At 39.6% G+C, this 24397-nt stretch overlaps 1 protein-coding gene across 3 annotated transcripts in view; it reads left to right on the plus strand.

The window, feature by feature from the left end:
• Nucleotides 1–10746: 10746 nt before the first annotated feature.
• Nucleotides 10747–24397, plus strand: part of SEC14L1 (SEC14 like lipid binding 1) — an 87735-nt gene continuing 74084 nt past the window's right edge. For 2 of the 3 annotated variants that reach the window (XM_072645127.1, XM_072645125.1), the window contains exons 1-2: nucleotides 10747–10885; nucleotides 13697–13787. Coding sequence is in view for 2 of the 3 variants with exons in the window: in XM_072645125.1 (XP_072501226.1) it covers nucleotides 13725–13787 (63 nt within the window). In the remaining variant the exon portion in view is untranslated. Of the gene's footprint in view, nucleotides 10886–11433; nucleotides 11708–13696; nucleotides 13788–24397 lie in introns of those variants that run through there. The other variant, XM_072645126.1, reaches the window with a different exon arrangement.

The raw sequence follows: 24397 nt of genomic DNA on the forward strand, positions 1-24397 counted from the left end.
ATATATATATATATATATATATACACTATATATGTAGATATGTATGTATATGTATGTGAATACAAAATAAATACAAGGTAATTATATACAATGTCACTAGGAAAGCTGGACACTAGCAGTTGGGGAAAGGGGGAAAAGAAGGATTTTGTGTAAGAATCAGTCTTGAAGGAAGGACTTCTAAAAGGTAGAGGTAAGAATGTTGTTGTTTGTCCTTCATTTTCAAAGAGGACTAGTGATATCAAGTGTGATAAACCGACTTGCATGTGAATTGAATTTAAGTGAGACAAAGATGCACAGAGTCATCAGCCTCACCCTTTCTTTCTGAGTCATCAAAGTCCAGTGGCAAGATAAAGTCAAGGTGACTGGCAGTGGCCTGGGATACAATGGATGACCTTGGTGTCTAAGCTCTTGCTTCAGCTGCCTTCACGGTCTTTGGAACAAATTGTTCTCATCAGCCCATTCCACTGGGGGAAGTTTTTAGATGCTTGGGGTAGACATCCCTCTAATTCACTGACAAGTTTGAGGTCCATTGGTAACCTTCAATCTAGTTTAGTCTGTCTACTGTGACAATTTACCCAGGTGTGGCCACTGTACATGCTATAGCTTCTTGGAACCACAGGTGAAGGTTGGGTCAATTGGGTAGACACCGAAGATAGATGAGTAGCTCTGAAAATGGCTGGGCAAGCTCTCACACCAGAGGTGCTAGTCTTCCTTGAACACCTCATATACTCCATTACAGATATGAAGAACAACCAATACAAAGACATGGAGATGAGAGATTAAATGCCATGAATAAGTGCAGAAAAAAATTCCAGGCTGGCTGAAGTACAGTAATGTTTAATGAGGCTAGAGAGATAGAATGAGGCCATGTTGTAAAACACTATAAAAGCCAAATAGATGAGTTCATATTTTTACCTAGAAGCACAGAGAGACACTGAACTTGGCTAGAGTTGACTAGAGTACTAACATGGAGTGATCTGCCCTTAAGAAAAATTATGTTGGAAGCTATATGAAGGATGTATTAGAGTGGAGAAAGACTCAAAGCAAGGAGACCAATTAGGAGACCTTTACAATAATCTAGGCAATAGTGATGAGAGACTGACTTAGTATGGCAGTTTTATCTTTTTTTTTTTAATTTTATTATTATTATTTTTTAATGTTTAACAATTACTGCCATACAATTGAGATTTTATCCCCCCCACACCTACCCCCCACTATCCCCCTCCCTCCCCACGACTGCATACAATTCTGTATAGGTTCTACATATACTTTCCAAGTGAGTACATTTTCACTATAGTCATGCTATGTAGTCAGACTAAAATAAATGGAAGAAATCATATAACAAATCAAAACATGATACACAAACACACACACACACACAAACATGATCTGCTACATTCTGCGAATGACTTCCATCTTTCTTTCTCTGAGTGTGGAAGGCATTTTGCCTTAAAAAACCACCACTGGGATTTTTTTTTTTTTAAGAAGTTCTTGCGTTATTATGAAATTCCAAGTCTACCAGAAAAAACTCTCGCATACTGTGGTTATTGCTGTGCACAAAGTTCTCCTGGTTCTGCTCCTTTCACTCAGCATCAGGTCATAGAAGTCCTTCCAGGCCTCTCTGAAGTCTTCTTGTTCATCATTTCTTATGGCACAATAGAACTCCATTACATTCATATACCATAATTTATTCAGCCATTCCCCAATTGAGGGACATCCCCTTGACTTCCAGTTTTTGGCAACTACAAAGAGTGCTGCTATAAATATTTTTGTATATGTGGGACCCTGTCCCATTTTTATGATCTCTTGGGGATACAGTCCTAGTAGCGCTATTGCTGGGTCAAAGGGTATGCACATTTTTGTAGCCCTTTGGGCATAGTTCCAAATTGCTCTCCAGAATGGTTGGATGCGCTCACAGCTCCACCAACAATGAATTAGTGTTCCAACTCTCCCACATCATCTCCAGCATTTATCATTTTCTTGTTCTGTCATGTTTGCCAATCTTATAGGTGTGATGTGGTACCTCAGAGTTGTTTTGATTTGCATCTCTCTAATCAAAAGTGATTTAGAGCATTTTTTCATTTGATTATAGATATCTTTAATTTCTTCTTCTTCTTCTGAAAATTGCCTGTTCATATCCTTTGACCATTTATCAATTGGGGAATGACTTGTATGATTATACATTTGAGTCAGTTCTCTATATATTCTAGAAATGAGGCCTTTATCCCCAAGCTTAGCTGTAAAAATTATTTCCCAATTTACTACATCCCTCCGGATTTTGGTTGCATTGGGTTTGGTTGTGCAAAAACTTCTCAGTTTAATGTAATGTAATCAAAATTATCCATTTTGCATTTCATAATGCTTTCTATCTCTTCTTTAGTAAAAAATTCTTCCCTTCTCCATAAATCTGATAAATACACTATTCCTTGCTTCTCCAGTTTATTCATGGTATCAATCTTTATACCTAAATCATGTACCCATTTGGACTTTATTCTTGTGTACGGTGTCAGGTATGGGTCTATGCCTAATTTCTGCCACACTGTTATCCAGTTTTCCCAGCAATTTTTGTCAAACAGTGTGTTCTTATCCCAGAAGCTGGGGTCCTTGGGTTTATCAAACAGGAGGTTGCTATATTCCTTGCCTACTGCGTCTTGAGTGCCAAGTGTATTCCACTTGTCTACCTCTCTGTTTCTTAGCCAATACCAAGCGGTTTTGATAATTGCTGCTTTATAGTACAATTTGAGGTCTGGTAGCGCTAGGCCACCTTCCTTAGAATTTCTTTTCATTAGTCCCTTTGATATTCTGGAAGTATGGCAGTTTTATAAGTAGAGAGATGTTGAATAGATAGAAACGGCAAGATTTAGCAACTGGTGGGATATGTGGTATACAGAAAAGTGACAAACCAAAGGTAATGATGAGGTTGTAAGACTGGGAGACTGAAAGAATGGTGATGTCCTTGACAAAAATAGGGAAATTCAGTAGAGGGTTCAGTAGAGGGCTTGGGGGGGGTGGGGTAGTAATGCAGTGTAGTGAGTTCTGCTTTAGACATATTGAGTTTGAAATGTCTCTGGGATGTCCAGTTTGAAACATATAATAGGGAAATATATGATATAGGACTGAAGCTCTATAGACAGATTGGCCCTGGGTAATATAGATTTTCATGGGAGTTTAATTGAGGTCACCAGGTGAGAGATTTTAGAGAGAAAAAAGGGCTAAAGACAGAGCATAATCCCACAGTTAGGAGGTATGATATGGATAATGATCCAGCAAAGGAGACTAAGAAGGAACAGTCAGAGAGGTGGGCAGAGAACCATGAGCGAGTCTTATTTTATGAACCGAGAGAGAGTGTCCAGGAGTATAGGGTGGTCAGTAGTGTTAAATGCAGCAAAGAAGTCAAGAGAGATGAGGACTAAGAAAAGAGCAGATTTGACAAATAAGAGGATGCTGGGAACTTTGGAGACAGTAGTTTCCATTAGGGATGATGTAAGACGCTATACTGCAAAGTGCTGAGGAGTGAATAAATAAGTGGAAATAATGAGTTTAAATAGTTTTTTCTTAGAATTTGGCTAAGAAAGGGAAGAAGAATTCTTTCTGACCTTCATCTTCTACTCTGTGCACATTACAAAAAATGCTTCCATTACCCTCTTTTCTTTCTTTTCCTTTTCTTCTTTTTTTTTTATCTTACCGTATCAATATCTCTCTCCTTCCCCACTCTTTCCCCTTTGGGAAAAAGAAAAGAAAAAAGAAAGAAAAACAAAGACTGTGTGAATAATTATTTATCAATGAAGCAAAAGAATTCTCACATTGGCCTTGTCCAAAATATATGTCTAATTCTGCACTTTGAGTCTTATCTTCAGCTGGTTGCATAGTAAATTCAAATTTGGCTTCAGACACTTACTAGCTGTGTGGTTCTGGGCATAACCTCTATTTGCCTTGATTTCTTCAACTATAAAATGGAAATAATAATAGCAAGAATATTATGAAAATCAGATGAGATAATATTGGTAAAGAGCTCTTAGTACAGTGCCAGGCACATGGTAGACACTATATAAATGCTTATTTCCTTTACTTTCCTTATTATTATTTCTACGCAGATGATCCCCAAATGTATGTACCTTTCTCCAGAGCTCATGTTGCATGACTAATTGCCTCTGCCTCTTGGACATTTTGAACAGGGAGAGATAGAATGATTGGAAGTCATGGTCAGATATAGGCAGCTTCCAATTCAAGTCAATAAGAATTTATTAAGAGCATATCATGTCACAGACTGTGCTAAGCACTAGGGATAAAAAGACAAAAAAATCCAAACAAAGCAGTTCCTCTGAAGGAGGAACTTGTATTTGAATTACATCATTGAATGTTATCATCTGGTAGCCACTCAGCTTCCTCATTTTGTTACAATGTAATTTTATTTGTTGTTATGTTGCTAGGTATTTTCATAGGTATATGGTAGTTGATAGTGAGACTAGGATGATACTTACTTTGCTTTCTTCAATATTACATAAATTATCACAAACTAGATAAAATTAGCAACAAGAACAATTTTTGGCTTCTTTTTTCTTCCCCTATCTGAATCTTCCAAAATATTTAGAATATGGTTTTCAGGAGAGCACAAACTGGATATTTCAAAAACTCTGTATAACAGGGATAATCAGGGGAACGCCCCTGAGTTGCTGCACTGGTGCATCTCCTAAATGTGCTTTATCTCTGTGGGGAGGGACACATGTATTTGCCCCTTTGGCTAAATGACACATAACCAGTTGCTCCTCATGTCCTGTGTCCCTATGATTGGGAATTAAGTTAAACGGGCCAGGAAGAGTCACCTCCCCCCCATCTACAGGTCATAGGGAGTAAGGAGAGATAACTTGAGGGTGACCTTTTCACTGAAACACAGCCAGCAACAGTTCTTCCTTGGACTTTCATTGAAGGGGAGGGGATTTCTCTTTGTCCCTTCTTCCTCTTTCCTGATGGCAACTGTAGCAAGAATATATACTTGCCTAGACAACCCTGCACATTAAATCCCTTCTGTCTCTTCTAGTTTATGTTTCTTTCCCTGAATCCAGATCAGCAAATAGTGATCCTGAGAAATGCTGGTTACCCAGAAAAAGATAATTTTTACAATATCTTCTCAGGGGAGAAGACCACAACAACTTCTCAATGGAGAATTTTATTGTTGTCACCTAGCTGCCCCATATAGGGATACTACAGCTGAAAGGACTAAGAAAGCCCAAAGACATTCTCTCTGCTTTGCCAGAATATCTTGACTTGTGAGTTGCTCAGACAGTATAAACCGAAGGTGAACATGAAAGATCTGTTGAGCAGTCCTATAAAATTGTCTTTACCTCCTAGGAGAACGATAAGTGATGGACTATAATTTCATGTCTTGAGTATTTAATACATGCTTATGAGTCTTCTCTATTTCAAGAGTTTCTTTTGTGGTGGAGGAAATAAATATACCTAGAATTGATATCCACTTTATCTTATATCTTGTATCCACTTTGTACAGTGTATCTAGACCCTTTTGAGAAGAGATTTTACAAATCTGTTTGGGGGAGATACTAGACCATATCTAAGCTTTGTAAGAGAGATTTTCCCTGGAGCTTCTGGGTAGAGGCATAATGAGTCAGAGAGAATTAGGAAAAACAAATTCTCGAAAGGACAGAACCTTATTAGCTTGGACCTTTTACTGAGAAGGAGCATCCTCTCCCACTTCGGTTACTACATACAGATGATAACCACATTATAGGACTCAGAAAAGCCAATACAAGGCAATGAGGATGATTTTTAAACTTAACATATTGACATCAGAAGTTATACATACAAATGAGCACTATCTCTTTTAAAGTGCTTAATTTGAGACACACTCACATTTAAAAATATTTTATTTTTAAAATCATCAAGCATTCAATTTTTTCTCCCTCCAATCTGTTCTCCTCACACACACTTCCTCCTCCCCCATCGGAAAAAAAAAAAAGAAAACCCTTGTAACAAACATGGATACTCATTACAAAATAAATTCTCCCATCAGCCATCTCCAGATTCCATGGTCCCTCTGTCAGGAGAGGGGTAGTATGACCCATTATCAGTCTTCTGGCTGGTTATTGCACCAATCACAGCTATTAAGTGTTTCAAAGTTGTCTTTACAATGTCATTTTTGCATAAACTATTCTGGTTCTACTCACTTCACCCTGTATCAGTTTATATGAGTCTTTGAAATAGTCTCTTTCACCACAGCAAATGGTATATTCCATTAAATCCACATATCATAATTTGTTCAGAAATTCTTCAATTGATAGGTGCCCCTTAGGATTCATTTCTTTGCCTCCACAAAAAGAGCTGACTAGCCTCTTATTTTAATGAAACTGTCATTGCTGAAAACATTTTTGCTAATTCCTGGGGAATTTCCTTCAGAATCTTTGGCAAAGCCCTTTGAATGGCTTCAATCTTTGTCCTTTGAGGGTAGATATGGTTTCTATCATCAAAAGTCAACCAACAATAATTTTGGTAAATATAGTGTGAGATGAAGCTATAATGAGATAAATGTAAAGTCTTATATTTTGAGTTGTAGGCATTGCTAAATAGCAGTTTGTCTCAGAGATCTGAAGGTTTTAATTAGGTGTCTGCTGATAAATGTTTAACAACCAGGTCTTTGAGGGAAAAATATGTGCAGGACACACTTTTAATCCGCATTATTAGCATTTTCTCCATCATTTGCAAAGTCTAGATAATCAACAAAATAATAATCTGATTTTATAACCTTGGTTGATTTCTGAGGTCAAAATGCTCACACTGAAAATTTATGGAGCTGGCTCCAGCACCCCACAGTTTTAATGAAGGGTAAGCTCAATGTGCAATTCTGGGCTACTTTAAAATGAAGAACAATGTATAGAATGAAGTAATAGTTCTACTGTATTCTGCCCTAGTCAGACTACAATTGGGAGTAGTAGGTTTTGTTCTGGATGTGATAAGTTAGTACACAAATGAAGACAACCAGAATAGTGAAAGGCTGTGAAAAAAATCACAGAATTTAAGTTGGAAGGAACCTTGCTTGGCCATCCAGTTTAACCCTCAACAAAGGAATCCCTACTATTATATACCCAAGTGATTGTTTACCCTTGAAGACTTTCAAGGAGTGAGAATCCACTACTGCTTGAAGCTAGTCATTATATTTGAGGTAATTTGGTTTAGAAGTCTTTCCTGCGGCAGCTAGGTGGCACAGTAGATAGAACACTGGCCCTGGAGTAAGGAAGGGACCTGAGTTTGAATTTCAGCCTCAGATTCTTACTAGCAGTGTAACCCGGGGCAAATCACTTAACCCTGATTACCTTAAAACTAAACAAACAAACAAAAAAAGAAACAAAAAAAGGGTTTTGCCTGACACTGAGCCTAAATTTGTCCCTTTGTAACTTCTACCCACTGCTCCAAATTCTGCCTTTTAGGACAAAATGGAATAAGTCTAATCCCCCTTTCTTTCAAATACAGTACTTGAATACACTGGGGTACCCTGTCTTCTTTTCTCCATGATAAACCTGCACAGTACCTTCAACTGATCCTAGTATATCATGAATTCAACACGTTCACCATCTTGGTTGTGCCCCCCCACCCCCACCCCCCAGATTATCAATGTTCTTCTTAAAACATAGTACCCAGAATTGAATGCAGTACTCCTACAAAGGCAAAATAGGATCATCACCTGGTTCCTATAAGCAGTGCCTTTCCTAATGTAGCCCATGATTGCAGTACGTTTTTTGGCAGCCCATCACACTGTTGACTCATATTGAGCTTGCAGTCCTCTAAAGCCCCCAGATTCTTTTCTAAAATAATTGCTACCTATAGTTCTCTCATCTTATATTTATGTTGATTTTTTGTATCCCAGTGTAAGATTTTATGATTCTCTCTCTTGAATTTCATCTTATAAGATTCAGTCCAGTGCTCTACCCTGTCAAGATACTTTTGGATCATTTCATCTATTGTGTCCCTCTCAGCTTTGTGCCATCTGCAGATTTGATACTAATCCTATCTATGCTTTTACCCGTCATAAATTTGATAGTATAGGGCCAATGAAAGATCCCTAGGAACACTCTACAAGAGACTTCCTGCCCTGTTGATAGGGGCAAGACTTATTCTTGATGAAGCTATGCTGGTTCTTTGTAATAACTACTTTCATTTCTATATGTTAATCAACCATCTCTTTAATGAGCCTTCCAAGAATTTTTTCAGGAATCTATGTCAAATGAATTGGTCTGTGGTGTGTGAATTCTATTCATATCAGATTGTCCTCTGTGGGCCAGTTAAAGAAATTAGGGATGTTTAATTTGGACTTGGTGGGGAGGGAAGAGGCATATGACACTTGTTTTCAAATATTTGAAGGGCTGTTAGGTGGAAGAGGAAAACTGTCTATTTACAACTTCCATCTATTGTTCTAGGGTCAAGCAAAATGGATGATTTATGCTTGAAGTAAAAGAAGTAAGAAAAAGCTTCCTAAGCTGACCCAAGGTGGAATGGGTTGCTTTGAGAAGCAAGGTTTCAGAGAAGGCTAAATGAGCACTTTTAGGGGATGCTGTAGAAGGAATTTTTAGTGAGGTGTGAGTTAGACTGGATGGTTTCTATATTCCCTTTGGACACTGAAATTCTGAGACTCTTTAGTTAGAAATACTTTGTGACTATACAGAGATTGACTTTCTTGTTTGTGACTCATAAACTGACCCTGAAAGACAAATTCCAAAGGAAGAATTGCAAAAATGTTTTGAATTGCTTCCATCTCCCCAGTGACAACATTCATTTGGATGGCTAAGTTCTGGTGTGTTTAACAACAAAAATTCTTATTATTTTGTAGTCCTGTCTATTTATTAGTAAAATAGTGTGTTTTGGGGTGCCCCCCACACTATAGACCTCCCAAATGTCATTTCATTTTATTTCCTTTCAAATGTAGGGCTAGAGCCCCTACAGCCTACCTAAAACGCAGAGCTCAAACTAGACTCCCCGTTACCTCCTCCCTCTCCTACCCATCCTCTACAACTCAGATTCTTGAGCTTTATCACGGAGGGTGACGTGCATCTAATGTCAATATCTACCCAACTGGACATTAAGTAGCATCTGTGTAAGGCCAAAAGCAGGCAACTGCGTTTTGCTACTGAGCCAGTCAGCTGCATAAGCAGATACCACGTGCCAGGTACTGTAATAAGGCTGGGGAGTACAAAGAAAGGCAAAAAACGTGATTCCTGCTCACAAGGAGCTCACATTTTAATGGCAGAGACCACGTGCACATAACTATAACTGTACATACAGGGCACAGTCAGTGCAAATGGAATATACTTTCAGAGGGAAAGCACCAGCAGCCGGATGGGGGGTGGGGTTGGGGGGCAGATCCAGAAAAAAAACTTCCTATAGACTGGGATTAGAGCCAAGTCTTCCAGGAAGCCAGGGAAGCCAGGAGTCAGAGGAGGGGAACCTTTTAGTCATAATGGAGTACGAGTGAAAAAATACAGTCACGGAATAATGGAGATGATGTGCTGTTTGAGGAATGGCAAGAATGGCCGTGTAAGGAGAAGACTGGGAGGGGTCAGGTGGTGAAGGACTTTAATTGCCCCAAAGAGAGGGGGGGGGTGTGGTGTGTGTGTGTGTGTGTGTGTGTGTGTGTGTGTGTGTGTGTGTGTCTGTGTGTGTCTGTGTGTGTCTGTCTCTGTGTCTGTGTGGCGCGGGGGTGGGGGGTGGGGAGAGGAGGTGCCGTATAGTCAGACCTGCGCTTAAGGAAAATCCCTTTGGCAGCTGAAAGGAGGCTGTATCGGGGAGGGCACACTACAGGCAGGAAAAGCAAAGGGAAGCCTATCCAATAGCCCAGCTTGAGGTCATCTGCCAGCCCTGCCCAAGCTAGTACTCTTCCAAATTCCAGAGCATGAAATGGCCTGGGCACCGTAAGGGGGAGGTGGAGGGAGGACTTTCTCCAGATGGGGGGAAAAGACGTCACTGTGATCCCAGATCTACAAGGGAGGTCTTAAGAGATCATCTATTCTAGTCTAACTCCTGCATTTTAGAAAAGAGGAAAAGGAGGCCCCAGGGAGGTTAGTTAATTTTCCTTTGGTCATAAGGCGGAGGGACCAAATGAATCAAAGGCTTCTGAACATCAGACAAAAAAGGGAAAAAACAAGAGAGAGAAGTTCAGAAGCTGTGCCAGGACGTGTGAACTTGAAAGGGCAGAGTCAAGGAAAACAAACTCAGAAATCTCCGCACCCAAATCGCTTCCCAGCCCCGAAGTTCTCAGCCCCCTTTTGTCCTGACCGCATCCGGGTCCTCCAATTCCCAAACCTCAGCTCCTTTCTCTAACCCCACCCCCTGGAACGCCGACAAATAGGGTGGGCGGAGTTGTGACGTTCCTCTCCCTGCCACGCGAGCGCGCTCTCCAACCCTCTGGAGCCCCTCTTCACGCCTGCGCAGATGAGATTCAGCCCGGGTTTCTCTCACTGACCCTCCCCCCTCTCTAACCAGATTTCCCTCCCCTCCACCCCTTCTACCCTAGCAACGGTCGTCCCCCGCAGCTTCCGCCCACTTCTGCTCCAGCTGCGCATGCGCGCCCGTTTCGCCCGCCTGGGCCCCGCCCTCCCCGTCACCCGTAACAACCACCATCCCTTCTCTTCTCTTCTCCCCGTTCCTCCTCCCCCTCCCCAGCCCACTCCCCGGAACCAGGGGTCGGAGGAGCTGCCTCAGCAGTAGCGGTAGCGTTAGGAGCAGAAGCTACACTAAGTAGAGCAGCAGCAGCAGCGGCAGCAGCAGCAGCACTCGCAGCAGCAGAAGCAGCGGCGGCGGCAGCGACTCCCACACCGCTGGAGCCGCCGGGATGAGCGCCTCCCGCCGCCCTCTGCTCCGAACCCGGCCTTTCTGACAGGAGGTAGGCGCGCGTCCTCGCGAGCGGGCATTGTGCGCGTTCCCGGCCCTTCCGGAGCCGGCGAGGATGCCTGGCGGGCGGGCGGCTTGGGGCTCGCCGGGCCTCCCGCCCCCGAGGGCCCCCTTCCGCATCCCCGCTCCTATCTGCGGATGGGTCCGGACCTCTCCCGGCTCCCTCCCGTCCGTGCCAACCCCCTCCTTCCCGCAGAGCCGGGGTCCTGCTCCTCATAATATAGCCCCTCCGGCCTTCTAGGTCCGGCTCGGCCTCCGGGTGGTCTGCATCTGAGCCCCTGGAACCGGGGGTTCTTTTCCCAGACCATCCCCTCCCCCTCGGGTGCTGGAGCCCTTGCTCTTTCCGTCCCTTCCTTCCTTTGAGTTCCCGTCCCCTAGGCCATTCCTCCCGGGGAGTGGGGAAGGTGGTCTCTAGCCCCTTCTCCTTCCCTCCCCCTCCCCCGCAAGCCATCACGTCAGGATTCTGCCCCCACTTCTGAATCTTTTCCTTCCCAAAGACCCCCCTCCCTTGGCTCCTCTTTCCTTCCTAGCTATCCCACCTTCTCCCCCCTTTCTCATCACCTCCCCTCTCTCCCCCCGCCCGGAGTCGTGGCCCCTTTAACTTTGAAGTCTTTTGTCTTCCAGTCCTCACCCTGCTTCTCGCCTACCTCTCCCCATCTCTGCCCTTGCCCGCTCCAGGATTTGGCCCCCGGTCACGGCCTCGCTTCTTCTCTGGTGGCCGGAGGTGCTTCAGCCCCTTCTGGCTGCTTTCACGGTCTCCCCGGAGTTCAGCTCTTGGTTTCTGCCTTTCAGATGTGCCTCCTGCGCTCCTTGGGTAAAGACCTTTTCCCTTTCCCCACATTTTGGAGAGCCAGAATTTTGGGGGTCTGGCTCACTTCCTGGGGTTTTCTTACCTGTTGTTCAGTAGTTGCCTTTTTCTCCAGGAGACGTAAGGCGCTGTGCCCTCTAGTAGGGGGTGAAGCGCTGTGCCCTCCCCTTAGGCTTCTCTTTAAACTGAGTAGTAGCCTGGTCTCCTCACGTACCTTTCCCATCTCTTTAAAGGTTGTCTGTCATTCATTTTTAAGAGAATGTATTGCCCTAGAGGAAGCCCAACAAAGGATGGCAGTTTGCTGTTGTAAACAGGGATCTCCTCTTTGGGACAAGTTTTTTGTTTCCAAACATTCAATGTTTCACCAGTTTCTTAGGTACCACGTTAAATACATTTTCTGGGGAATTTGATGAGTAACAGTAGCTCAACAAACAAATATTTCAGTTACTAAAATGAATGACTGTTACAGTTAATTTAAAAAAACTGAATCTGTTCCCTTTTTGTATGATAATAAATCCCCTTAACAGTAGGGGGTGAACTTAAGGTGTTTATGATTTATTTTTCCCAAGATCAAATGCGAGGTTGTAGTAGACCCAACAGTTGAAGTATTAGCGTTAAAAGAAAATTCTGGAGTTTGGGCCCTGCTAGTGACAAAAAAACAATAAACAGTACCAAAATCAATCAATAAATATTAAGCTTCTATTGTGTGCCAGGCACTGTGCCCTGAAAATGCAGAAAGATGTACAAGACAGACCCTGCTCTCAGGGTATCTCAAGGAGCTTACAATCTAATGAAGGAGACTATGAGTAAAGAAATATATACAAAACAAGCTATATACAGAGTAAGTGAGAAACTAGAGTTAAGAGGGGTTGGGAAAGGCTTCTTGTAGAAGATGAGATTTTTGAGTTCCCTATCCCATGCAGTTCTTCATCTGTATCTCCTACAGCACTGGGCACATACTTGTCAGTCAGATTTGATGTTAGTTTAAATAAGAAAGGAAATTTGACAGGAGAAATACCTGGTTTAATACAGCTGCAGGAGAGAAAGCACTGAACTGCAATCAGAAGAACCAGATTTGGTCCCTATTCCCCATCATTCTCTCTTCTCCTCACCTCAACTTGTTGTCTCACATCGTTGGTGAAGTTACCTGTTCTGTTTTCTCTAGATTTCAGCTGGCTCATGTAAAATAAAGGCAGTTTGCTAGATGTCATCAGGGTTCTTTCTGCTCTCCAGCTCTGTAGTTCTGTGTTTGAGAAGTACCAATGTGTTTTAAGAAAAATGCTTACTGGCATTGATCCAGTAAACAGGAGGATGGTTATCTACATTATAAAAGGATTCTTTTCAGTACTAACTCCTCTGGTACTTTTATACATATTTACAGATCATTAATTACTTGGTTAGAAATGAGTCTGAGAAACTTTCCTTTAACCCTTGAAGATGAACCCCCAAAATTATAGTACAAATTGGACTGTAAAATTTAATTACCAAAATTCAGATTGTGTACAATATTTTACTTGAGCTTAATTTGAATTAGGTGTTTTTTCATTTTTATCTCTTCATGTTATCCTCACATTTAGTATTTGGTGAATTGACTATGGTGAATTACCATGTCTTAAAAGAATAGAAATTTTCTTTTTTAAGTAGAGATACCTTATAAATTTTGTGGAAACTCTTTTTAATAGATGAGGAAACTTAGGCCCAAAGAGCTAATTGACTTGTTCCTCCTCAGACAGCCATACTTAGTAGTGGAATCCAGGATTCTAAACTCCAAAGCTAAGTTGCCTTTTTCTCCGCTATACCACACTGTTATTTTCATGTTTAAAAAATTATCCAACTACCTTTTCTTAAATTCTACTAAAAATTCAGCTGATTCTATTTTTTCTTCCTTTATTGCTTTGAGTTCCTTCTGTTTTCCTACTATTGGGGGGGGGGCAGTGATGTAATATACAAAGATACATTCCCCCCCATCATGGTGTGTTTGTATGTGTTTTGCAGGTTTGAAGATTGCTAAAACATTACAATCATGGTGCAAAAATACCAATCCCCAGTGCGGGTGTATAAACACCCCTTTGAGCTGATAATGGCTGTAAGTACATCTATTTATTCAAGAGATTTTTCTTTTTTTTTGAAATTTAAAAAATGTGTTTTTGTTGTTGTTTTCACAAACTTGATAATTTATAAATAATCATTGTTTTTGATATTTGTCCTTACCTTTCTTCTACATGCTTTTAAAAAATGTTTTTATATTCTGCTTGTCTACTTTATCTTGCTTTTAAAAATGTCATCTCAAAACTAATTTTTTTTGTAAAATTGACACAATTTTGAGCAATTGTACCCATTTTAAAAAAATACTGCTGTTCTGTTGCTTAACCAGGACTTAGTTTTTCCTTTAAAAAGTGGAGGCTTGTATACTTTAGTTATTTTTTTCTACAGCTTTTTAAAACAGATAATCTTTGTGTTAAGGTTATAGTCAGTCAGAAAGGAATTATTAAGTCATATTAATTATAGTTTTATTCATTACAATAATTTAACTATACCACATGTCATATTATGTCTCCTTAACCAACTATATAAAAAAGCTTGATTCTACTCAGGTTGCTGTGAGGTATAGGTAAGGTCTTCTCATGACCATTAAGTATGTGTTACTGTTATGCTGCTTATTAAACTTTTGAGTTGTCTGAACATACTTTGGATTCTGAAAATGAAAGTGCATTTACTAATTTTTATATTAACTGGTCCTTTCCTGCTTTCTGTAGTTGTGTTGTAGAATTGTAGCCTTGTATTTTTAATTTGTAGAGATATTTAGTTCTTGAATGATCTTTATGCCATTTAATCTTAGAATTCCAAGACATCAATCCTCAATATTTACTCTGTATCGTTTTTTTTCTTGTAATTCAGAGGAAATAATAGAGTTGCTCTGTTAAATTGTCTTTCCATCCCTGATTCAAAATGAAGAAAAAAAAAACTAATGACAAGAAATGACAAACTTTTTACGGGCATTTATTTATATATCTGTGAAAACTTTAAAATAAATACTTGGATTCCTGAATAAGAAGTTAAATATGATATTATTAGTAGTATCAGAAGAGAGTTTAGAACTCATCTAGTCCAGCTTCATTGTATGGATAAAGAAACAGGTCCAGAGAAGTGTAATGATTTGTCTAAGTTTACACAGTTAACTAGCAAAGCAAGGGCTAGGTTCTGTTTCCTGACTCTCAGACCTCATAGGACATTACTTCACTATGCCTCCTATATTATTATACTCAGGCTTTTTATAGATTTATCCCTATGTATTGAGCTTTTGTCACCTGTTCCTGTGCATGAAAAATATACCCAGCCTGCAACGTGTACATTGGGTGCCCAATTACCGTCAGTGAATATTTATTGCTTACTTGCTGCGTACATGACATTGTTCTTTCCACTCCCATTTGCTCTGGGAGTTTGCCCCCTCAATCATCCCTCTCATCTCCGGTCTCTCTTTATCCATTGATTGCTTCTCCATTGCCTACAAATATGTTTAGCTCCCCATCCTTTAAAAAAAGAAACCATCACTTGATCCTGTTACTCCTTGATTTGTTATTGTTATTATCTCTCTCATAGCCGCACTCCTAGAAAAGGTGCCCACAATTATGACACATGATTGGACCTGGTCAAGAAGACTTGAACTCGAATGCACTTCTGATACTTAATCTCATAGGGCTGTTGTGAGGATCAAACAAGATAAATTTTTCAAAGTACTTTGTAAACCTTAAAGTGCTAGATATTGTTATTAATTCTTCATCTCTTCCTTTTAATCCCTAGCATTTTGATTTGTTCCTTTACCCCTCAGATGAAACTGTTCATTCAAGGTAGACAAAGATCTCTTGGATGCTAAACCCAATGGGCTTTTCTTCATTCTACTTCTAGCACTTCATCTGTCTCTCCCCCCTTATTTCTCTTCCTTTGGTTTCATCAGTCTTTTGACTCTATAACTACCTTTCAAATTGATGTTTTGTTCTAGATTATCAGCTACCTTTTCTTCTCCCTCTGTTCTGTCTTCATTGATGTTATCATCTTCAGCTCCTTGACATTCCCTTTCGTCTTTCTGAATTCCCTTACCTAATCAATTGCCAAGTCTTACTGATTCTGTTTCTTTAACACTTGCATTTGTCCCTTTCTATACATTAACAGTTTCTTCCCTAGTTCAGGTCCCCATTACTTCAAGCCTAGATTATTTCAGTAACCTGTCAATTAATTGGTCTTTCCCTTTTCCAATCCACCTTTCATAGAGATGTCAAATTGATATTCCTAAAACACAGATCTGATCATATCACTCCCTTAAATATTGTTTCTAGGATAAAATGCAATATTCTCAGCCTCAAAACCTCCATAATCTGGCTCCCACGTGCCATTCCAGTCTTACTTCGTATTCTTCTTCATATATTCCCCATTCCAATCCCAGTAGTCCACAACCATTTCCTTTATATGACATTATATCTCCTCTCTCTTTGCCTTTGTGTTGTGAAATGTGTTCTTTCCTTAAATTCCCTTTTAAAGTCCCTAAGATTTCTTCAAAACATAGTACACGTCACTTTCTATTGGAGGACTTTTCTGATCCACCCAGTTTTTAGTGCTTTTTTCCCTTTGAAATTACATTATATTTACTTATCTCTTAAAATATATCCCCCTGACAAGAATGCAAGCTCATTGAAGGCAGGAATTGTTTTTTTATTGTCCTTGTATTTTCAGCTACCATGTACATACAAGCAAAGGAGTTGTGATTTCATTTTTGTGGAGGAACTCCCTCTACCAATTTGTTTATGATTTAGTATGTCCTTGAGAGTTACCAAAGACACATAAAAGTTAAGTTCAATGTCATGTAGCTAATAAATGTTAAGGGTAGAATTTCAGTCCCAGTCTTCCTGCTTCCAAGCCCAGCACTCTACAGTGCCATTTATCTTGTGCACAGTAGTTCCTTAAGAGAGGAACTGAAACAGCTTTGGGGATCTGTCATAAAAGGAGAAGCATGTCAGAAAATGAAGTGTAGTTTAATATAAGGAAAGATGAATGAAATAGCTAAACATCTCAGGGGGAAGGAAACAGTTAAAACAAATCAATTTGGCCATTGGTCTATCTGAGAAATTCTTTGGTGAAAGAGGGTAAAACTTAAAGCTAAAAAAAAATTGTGGTTGTAGGATTATTCAAGAATTTCAGTTATCCACACCTCTCTTTTTTATCCTGTTGTCACAGTTTGTATTTAGAATTGGAAATAAATACGGGGTATCCTTTTCCCAAAGTGAACTGAATCTATCTAATTTAGTCTCTTTTTATTCATCTGAATATATCCCAGTATTGTATTTTTCATAGTTAAAATGTGAAAGTTCAGTTGTTGCCAATATGGTAAGAAAAGGTAAGATTAATATGAAATCACAATGTAAAAATTCTGGGACTACCTGAAAACCATGATCAAAAGAAGAGCCTAGACATCATCTTCCATGAAACTATCAAGGAAAACTGCCCTGAGATTCTAGAACCAGAAGGCAAAATAAATATTCAAGGAATCCGCAGAACACCACGTGAAAGAGATCCAAAAAGAGAAACTCCTAGGAGCATTGTGGCCAAACTCCAGAATTCCCAGGTGAAAGAGAAAATATTGCAAGCAGCTAGAAAGAAACAATTCAAGTATTGTGGAAATACAATCAGGATAGCACAAGATCTGGCACCCTCTACATTGAGGGATAGAAGGGAATGGAATAGGATATTCCAGAAGTCAAAGGAACTGGGACTGAAGCCAAGAATCACCTACCCAGCAAAACTGAGTATAATACTTCAGGAGAAAAAATGGTCTTTCAATGAAATAGAAGACTTTCAAATTTTCCTGATGAAAAGACCAGAGCTGGAAAGAAAATTTGACTTTCTAACACAAGAATGAAGAGAACCATGAAAAGGCGAACAGCAAAGAGAAATCATAAGGGACTTACTAAAGTTGAACTGTTTACATTCCTACATGGAAAGACAATATTTATAACTCTTGAAACATTTCAGTATCTGGGCACTGGGTGGGAGTACACACACACACACACACACACACACACACACACACACACACATATGCACACACGCACACATACATAGAGACAGAGTGCACAGAGTGAATTGAAGAGGATGGGATCATATATTAAAAAAAAAAAGGAAATCAAGCAGTGAGAGAGAAATATTGGGAGGAGAAAGGGAGAAGGTATATGGGGCAAATTATCTCTCATAAAAGAGGTAAGCAAAAGACTTATTAGTGGTGAGATAAAGAGGGGAGGCAAGAGAAAAACATGAGGTCTACTCTCATCACATTCCACTAAAGGAAAGAATATAATGCACACTCATTTTGATAGGAAAACCTATCTCATAATACAGGAGAGTGGGGGACAGGGGCACAAGCAGGGTGGGGGGGAGGATGGAGGGGGAGGGTAAGGGGAGGAGAATGCAATACGAGGTCGACACTCATGGGGAGGGAAAGGACCATAAGAAAATAGAAGTAAAGGGGGACAGGATAGGATGGAGGGAAATATAATTAGTCCTATACAACACAACTAGTATGGAAATCATTTGCAAAACTAAAAAAAAAAAAAAAAAAAAGATTAATATGAAATCATAAGTAGTTTTTAAAAATTCTGTAGCTTTCATGGCAGTTAGCAAGCATTTATTAAGTGCTTACTATATATTAGGCACTGTGCTAAGTGCTGGGGATACAAAGAAAGGCAAAAATAGTCTCTGTCCACGAGCTCATATTCAGATGGGGGAATCAGTATGCAAACAACTATGTACTTACAAGATATATACAGGATAAATTGGAAGTAATCTCAAAGGAAAGTCATTAGTATTAAAGGGGACTAGGAAAGGCTTCTTGCAGTCAGTGAGCGAATAAACATTTATTAATCACCTACTAAGTTCCACGCATTGTGCTAAGCTTACAGAACGTAGAATTTTATCTGAGACTTGAAGGAAGTCAGGGAAACGAGAAATCTGAGATGAGAAAGGAGTGTCACAGGCATGGGAAATAGCCAGTGAAAAGGCACAGTTGGGAATATCTTAACTAAGAAACAACAAGGACAGTATCTTCAGTCATAGAGTATGTGGAAGGGAGAGGAAGGTAAGATGTAGGAAGATGGAAAGGTATGAAGGGATAAGGTTTACGAGCTTTGAAAGCCAAGCAAAGGGTTCTGTATTTTATCCTGAAGTAATAGTGAGCCACTAAAGTTTATTTAATTGGGGTGGTAGTGGTGGTGGAGATGTGACCTGTGTTTTAGGAAGATCAGTCATTTTGGCAGCTGGAGTGTAGGATGGATTGGAGAGAGGCTCTGAGGCAGGGAGACCCAACCAGAAATCTCTTCCTAAAATCCACAAATGAGGTATAAGACTCAGCAACAGAATGAGGGCACCATCAGAAGAGACGTGTTATAAAGGTACGATCAATAGGACTTGGCAACACATTGGATAATGGGTGAGAGAATAAGGTTTTGAGGGTGACACCTAGGTTGTGAGCCTTAATTGGGAAGATAGTGGTACCCTCAACAATAGGAATATTGGGAAGAAAGGAGAGTTTTGGGGAAAAGTTAAAGAGTTCAGTTTTTGACATGTTGAATTTTAAATGTCTAAGAGAAATATAGATCAAATTGTCCAGTAGATGGTTGGATACTTGAGGCTGGAGGTCAAGAGAGTGGTAAGATAGAAATATTTTCTTGTGCCCTGTACTACCGTTCTAGCTTATGTCATACTTGTCAATTAATTCTGTCAGCTGTGCTGTAAGTAAAACTGTTCAGGTAACAGTTTAGTTGTGGAATATTCTCTTCCTTCCTTTCCACCACAATTCATAGTAAAGAGATTTCTGACTGTCATACTGATGTATGAAGAGGTGTTTTAGGGAGTGCAGTGGATAGAGCACTTTGCTTAGAGTAAGAGTTCAAATGAAGCCTCGCTTTTCCTAGCTGTGTGATCCTGGGCAAGTCACTTAACCGCTGCCTCAGTTTCCTCAATTGTAAAACAGGATTATAATTGCAGCATCTACCTCCCAGTGTTGTTGTGAAGATCAAATGAAATAACATTTATAAAGTACACAGTGCCTGGAACATAATAAGCTCTTAAATGTTTGTTCTCCCCTGAACCTTTAGACAGTCTATTTCTAGTTAAATAATTTTACATGTTGTTGTAGTAGTTCAGAAAAGCACACATATGTAATATACTATACAGTTGGTGCTTTAAGTGAAATATATTCCGAGAGGTTCATTTAAAAAGATTTCCTTTTAGCTTTAACAGATGATCATGTGTTTTGGGATCATCTCATACGTGAAAATGGTTAATTTTACATTGTTTTTTCTTCCTACTAATTTAGCAGCACTTGACTCCTCTTCCCTTCCAAAATGGTTAATGCCTTATTTTCACCCTGATGTTATATCATCATCTCCTTCCCTTTTGCCCCCAACCTCCTAAATGCATGTTGTTTATTTTTCAGGTTATTTGATGTTAATATTATTTTCATACTTTAATCCCCTGCCTGTGACATCCCATCATGTATCATTCTTCAATCTCTGCCTCTTAACAAAGTTTCTGACAAAGTATAACAGTGGAAAGCACCTTCTCTTCGTAGAAGCATTATTGTACAATGTTTCGAGGGCTTTTGGATATAGAACATATTTTTGCAAGTAAAATAAAATTTATGGTCAGCAAACTAAAGTTGATAAATTATTATAGTTTACTGTGAAATTATACATATCGTGTAATTTGATCTGCATTATTTTTTCCTTTGTATTTTGTTAAATGTACCATTTCCTGCTGAAAAGGTAGTTAAGCATCCTTGAAACAATCATCGTGATACTAATAAAATAGAAATCAATTTTCCTGCAGAAATTAGGAAATAAGCTTATAACTTAGAGATTGGTTATATTTATCTCTCTGTGTTTTGGGAGAGGGAAGGGAAAGTCATTCATAAAATGTTTCTTAGCATTAGTGCTTTTCTCAAAAAGCAGGGACAGAGTAGAATATGTAGGAGATACCTGAAATGTTCTGGGAGGAGCTTATACTTGGGAGGTAATATTAGCTGAATTGTCAAGTACACTATTGACATTTCCTAATTGGTATGTATTTAGAAAATAGTTTCTTGAGCTGTGAACTCCCCCACCCTGCGTGCACTTGCCTCCCCTCTGCCTCCAGGTGTGGCACCACCTCCTCTCGCTCTTAAGAGTTTAAACCTGCCACTTCAAAGTTTGCCATGGATGTTGATATCGCTGTTCTTGTTGACAATGGCTCTGGAATGTGCAAAGCTGGCTTTGCAGGAGACGATGCCCTTGGGCCTTCTTCCCCTCCATTGTTGGGTGCTCCAGACATCAGGGTGTGATGGTAGGTGTGGGCCAGAAAGACAGCTACGTGGGGAATGAGGCCCAGAACAAGACAGGTATTCTGACCCTGAAGTACGCCATTGAACATGGCATTGTCACCAACAGGGATGACAAGGAGAAGATCTGGCATCATACTTTCTACATTGAGCTCTGTGTAGCCCCTGAAGAGCACCCTGTGCTGCTCACAGAAGCCCCCCTGAATCCCAAAGCCAACAGAGAAAAGATGACTCAGATTATGTTTGAGACTTTCAACACCCCGGCCATGTATGTTGCCATCCAGGCTGTGCTGTCCCTGTATGCTTCTGGTTGTACCACTAGTATTGTGATGGACTCCAGTGATGATGTGAGCCGCACTGTGCCCATCTGTGAAGGTTATGCCCTTCCCCATACCATCCTCCATCTGGATCTGGCTGGTAGTGATCTGATAGACTATCTCATGAAGATCCTGACCAAGAGAGGGTACAGTTTCACTACCACAGCTGAGAGGGAAATCACACATGACATCAAGGAGAAGCTGTGTTACCTCTCCCTAGACTTTGAGCAGGAGATGGCTCCTGCTGCATCTAGCTCCTCTCTAAAAAAGAGCTATGAGCTCCCTGATGGTCAGGTTATCACCATAGGCAACGAGACATTCTGGTGCCCAGAAACTCTCTTCCAGTCATCTTTCTTAGGTATGGAATCCTGTGGAATCCATGAAACTACCTTCAACTCAATCATGAAGTGTGATGGTGACATCCGTAAGGATTTGTGTGCCAATACCGTATTGTCTGGTGGTACCACCGTGTACCCAGGCATTGCTGACAGGATGCAGAAGGAGATTACAGCCCTAGCTCCCAGCACAATGAAAATCAAGATCATTGCCCCTGAGTGCAAATACTCTGTGTGGATTGGAGGCTCCATCCCGGGCGACTCTTTCTACACCAGCTGCTAATTATACACAAAGTGACATTTTTAGTGGCTCTCAAGATAATTTTAAAATATAATACGTGAGTACTTTGAAAAAACAATTATTTTATCAATGCAGGTACACCTTTCCCTGTGGATTTCAGCTTCCTCATGACTTTTGTAGTCTTTATACATTACTGTTGCCAAAAAAAAACCAAGCACATTGATTGCTGATCTTCTGTTGATAAGCCCTTATTAATTTAATTATTCTGGTCTTTGAATACAGTCCAGGATTAGTTATATGAAAAACTTAGCCCCTTTGGGTAGGACCTGGAGCAGCTTATACTCCTTCATCACAGCCTTCATGAATCTGGGGCACTTCCATGCTTTAATGAGGCATGGGAATATAGTTACTTTGAATTTGGTCAGCAAAGATTATATGATCTACATAGACTAATTTTTCTGTCTACTCCTGTTATTAAATTATATATTTCTAATATCATAAATAGTTTTCCAGGTATTCAACTATTCTCAAGAAATAGTTCTAATTAAAACATAATCTTTAATTTGCATCTCACAAATAAGTATATGCAATTGTTATTTGCAATAACAGAAGAAAAGCAGCATCTAAAGGCAGGATAGAATATAATCTTCATTTGTTTAGAATGATAAGATAAGGGTATGGAATTGCTGTTGTACCACTGACAGTATGAATTCCTACTCCAAGAGAATGAAGGTGGTAGTGAACCTCATAGACATATGTCCTTTGCCTAATTGGCTCATAGCATTCTAACCAAGGCCAATTGTGTGTGTGTGTACACATGCAAATATGATTTCTGTGGCAAATTCTTCAAGGGCACAGTGCCTGATATCTAACATGGGGGCATAATAGGAAAAATCACGGAGAGAAAATAATGATTTTTTTGGCGTATTTACTGGAATTTGCATACTGGTTCATTGTTTAGATAATGTTTTCATGGCTCACAATTTTTTTCCTTTTCTGTGGGCAGATGTTTGCACCTTTGCAGCTGACAGCTGATTTTTCCTTGTTCCTTACCTCTTTTTATTTTGTTCTGGGATTTATTTTTCACACTACAAAAGGTGAAAACAACACTAAAAAATTTCATATGGTTTGAGTTATTTATTAAGGTCAGAATTTTCTGCTTTTGCTTTATTACAGATTTTCTATATCATTAAAGTAAAAATCATGGACATAATAGTCATTTAGGGAATGGTACTTAAAATCACCTGACATTTCTTCCTGCCTCACTTTTTTTCCTTTTCTCTTCTTCTTTCCTTCTAATCCGTTATACTAAATTAATGTTGTTTATGCTCAGGCTACTCCTGTGCTCAGAACTACCTACAATGACTCCTGATTGCCCATGGAGTAAGATTTGAAATCCTAAACCTGGCATTTGAGGCTACAATGCTGAGCAATTTTAATCTCATACTATTCCTCAGCCAGCCTTGACTTCCTGTTGGCAGACTCTTAACTTTTTTGTTCTATGTAATTTAAGTGGGTCTATCAATGTAGCAGGTGGTAGCATCATGATTTGTAGATTTCTTTGCTTATTGCTGAGCTGTGGTCAAGCCTATATTTTTGTATTTATCTCACTATGTGGTCTCTTAAAACTAAATATATAGTATTGAGATCTTCAGGGGGGAAAAGCTGTTGTATTTTCAGATGTAAGGGAAGCTAGCTGTAGCTTTTTGTTTATTAAATTTAACAAAAATTGTCCACAGGACAGTGATGAATGATGGTAAATAAAAATAAGTATTTTAAGTATAAAAACATGCACAATCTTCAGGAAGCTTACTTTCTTACTGCAAAGATTATTAAAACATTTTTTAAAAATAAATTCTTAACTTAAATACTGTCCACTTCCTAAATGATCACTTCCACATGCGAAATAGAACATCAAAAAAGATTGTATGTGAGACCATGAGCTTCTGTCCCATGTAGCTTGCTTTAAAAAAAAAATGATAAATTCATAGCTACCATGCTTGTCTGTGCTTCCTTCTGTATGCCACTGCACTTTTTGTTTCAATAACCTTTTTTTCATTACACGTACCCTCCTCCTTATCAAAAACAGAAAACAATCCTTGTAATAAATAAACATTGTTAAGCAAAATAAACCTGCACAGTGGCCATGTCCAAAATTGTCTTCCTTCTACCTATTACCTACTCTATCACAGCAGCAGCAAGGGGCCAATATGCTTCTTTGGTCCTCTGAAGATGTAGTTAATCTTTATTTTGCTCATAATCTTTAAGACTTTCAAAATTGTTTTTCTCTGTTTTGTTATTGTTTAAATCATTCTTCTGGTTATGCTTACTTCTCTCTGCACCAGATCGTGTTTCTAGGATTGTTAGGAATCATCTCATAATGTCTTATGACACAATATTTCATTACATTTGCGTGCCACAATTTATTCAGCTATTTCCTAA

This window comes from Notamacropus eugenii, chromosome 2, assembly GCF_028372415.1.
Source record: "Notamacropus eugenii isolate mMacEug1 chromosome 2, mMacEug1.pri_v2, whole genome shotgun sequence".
Classification (NCBI taxonomy): domain Eukaryota; kingdom Metazoa; phylum Chordata; class Mammalia; order Diprotodontia; family Macropodidae; genus Notamacropus; species Notamacropus eugenii.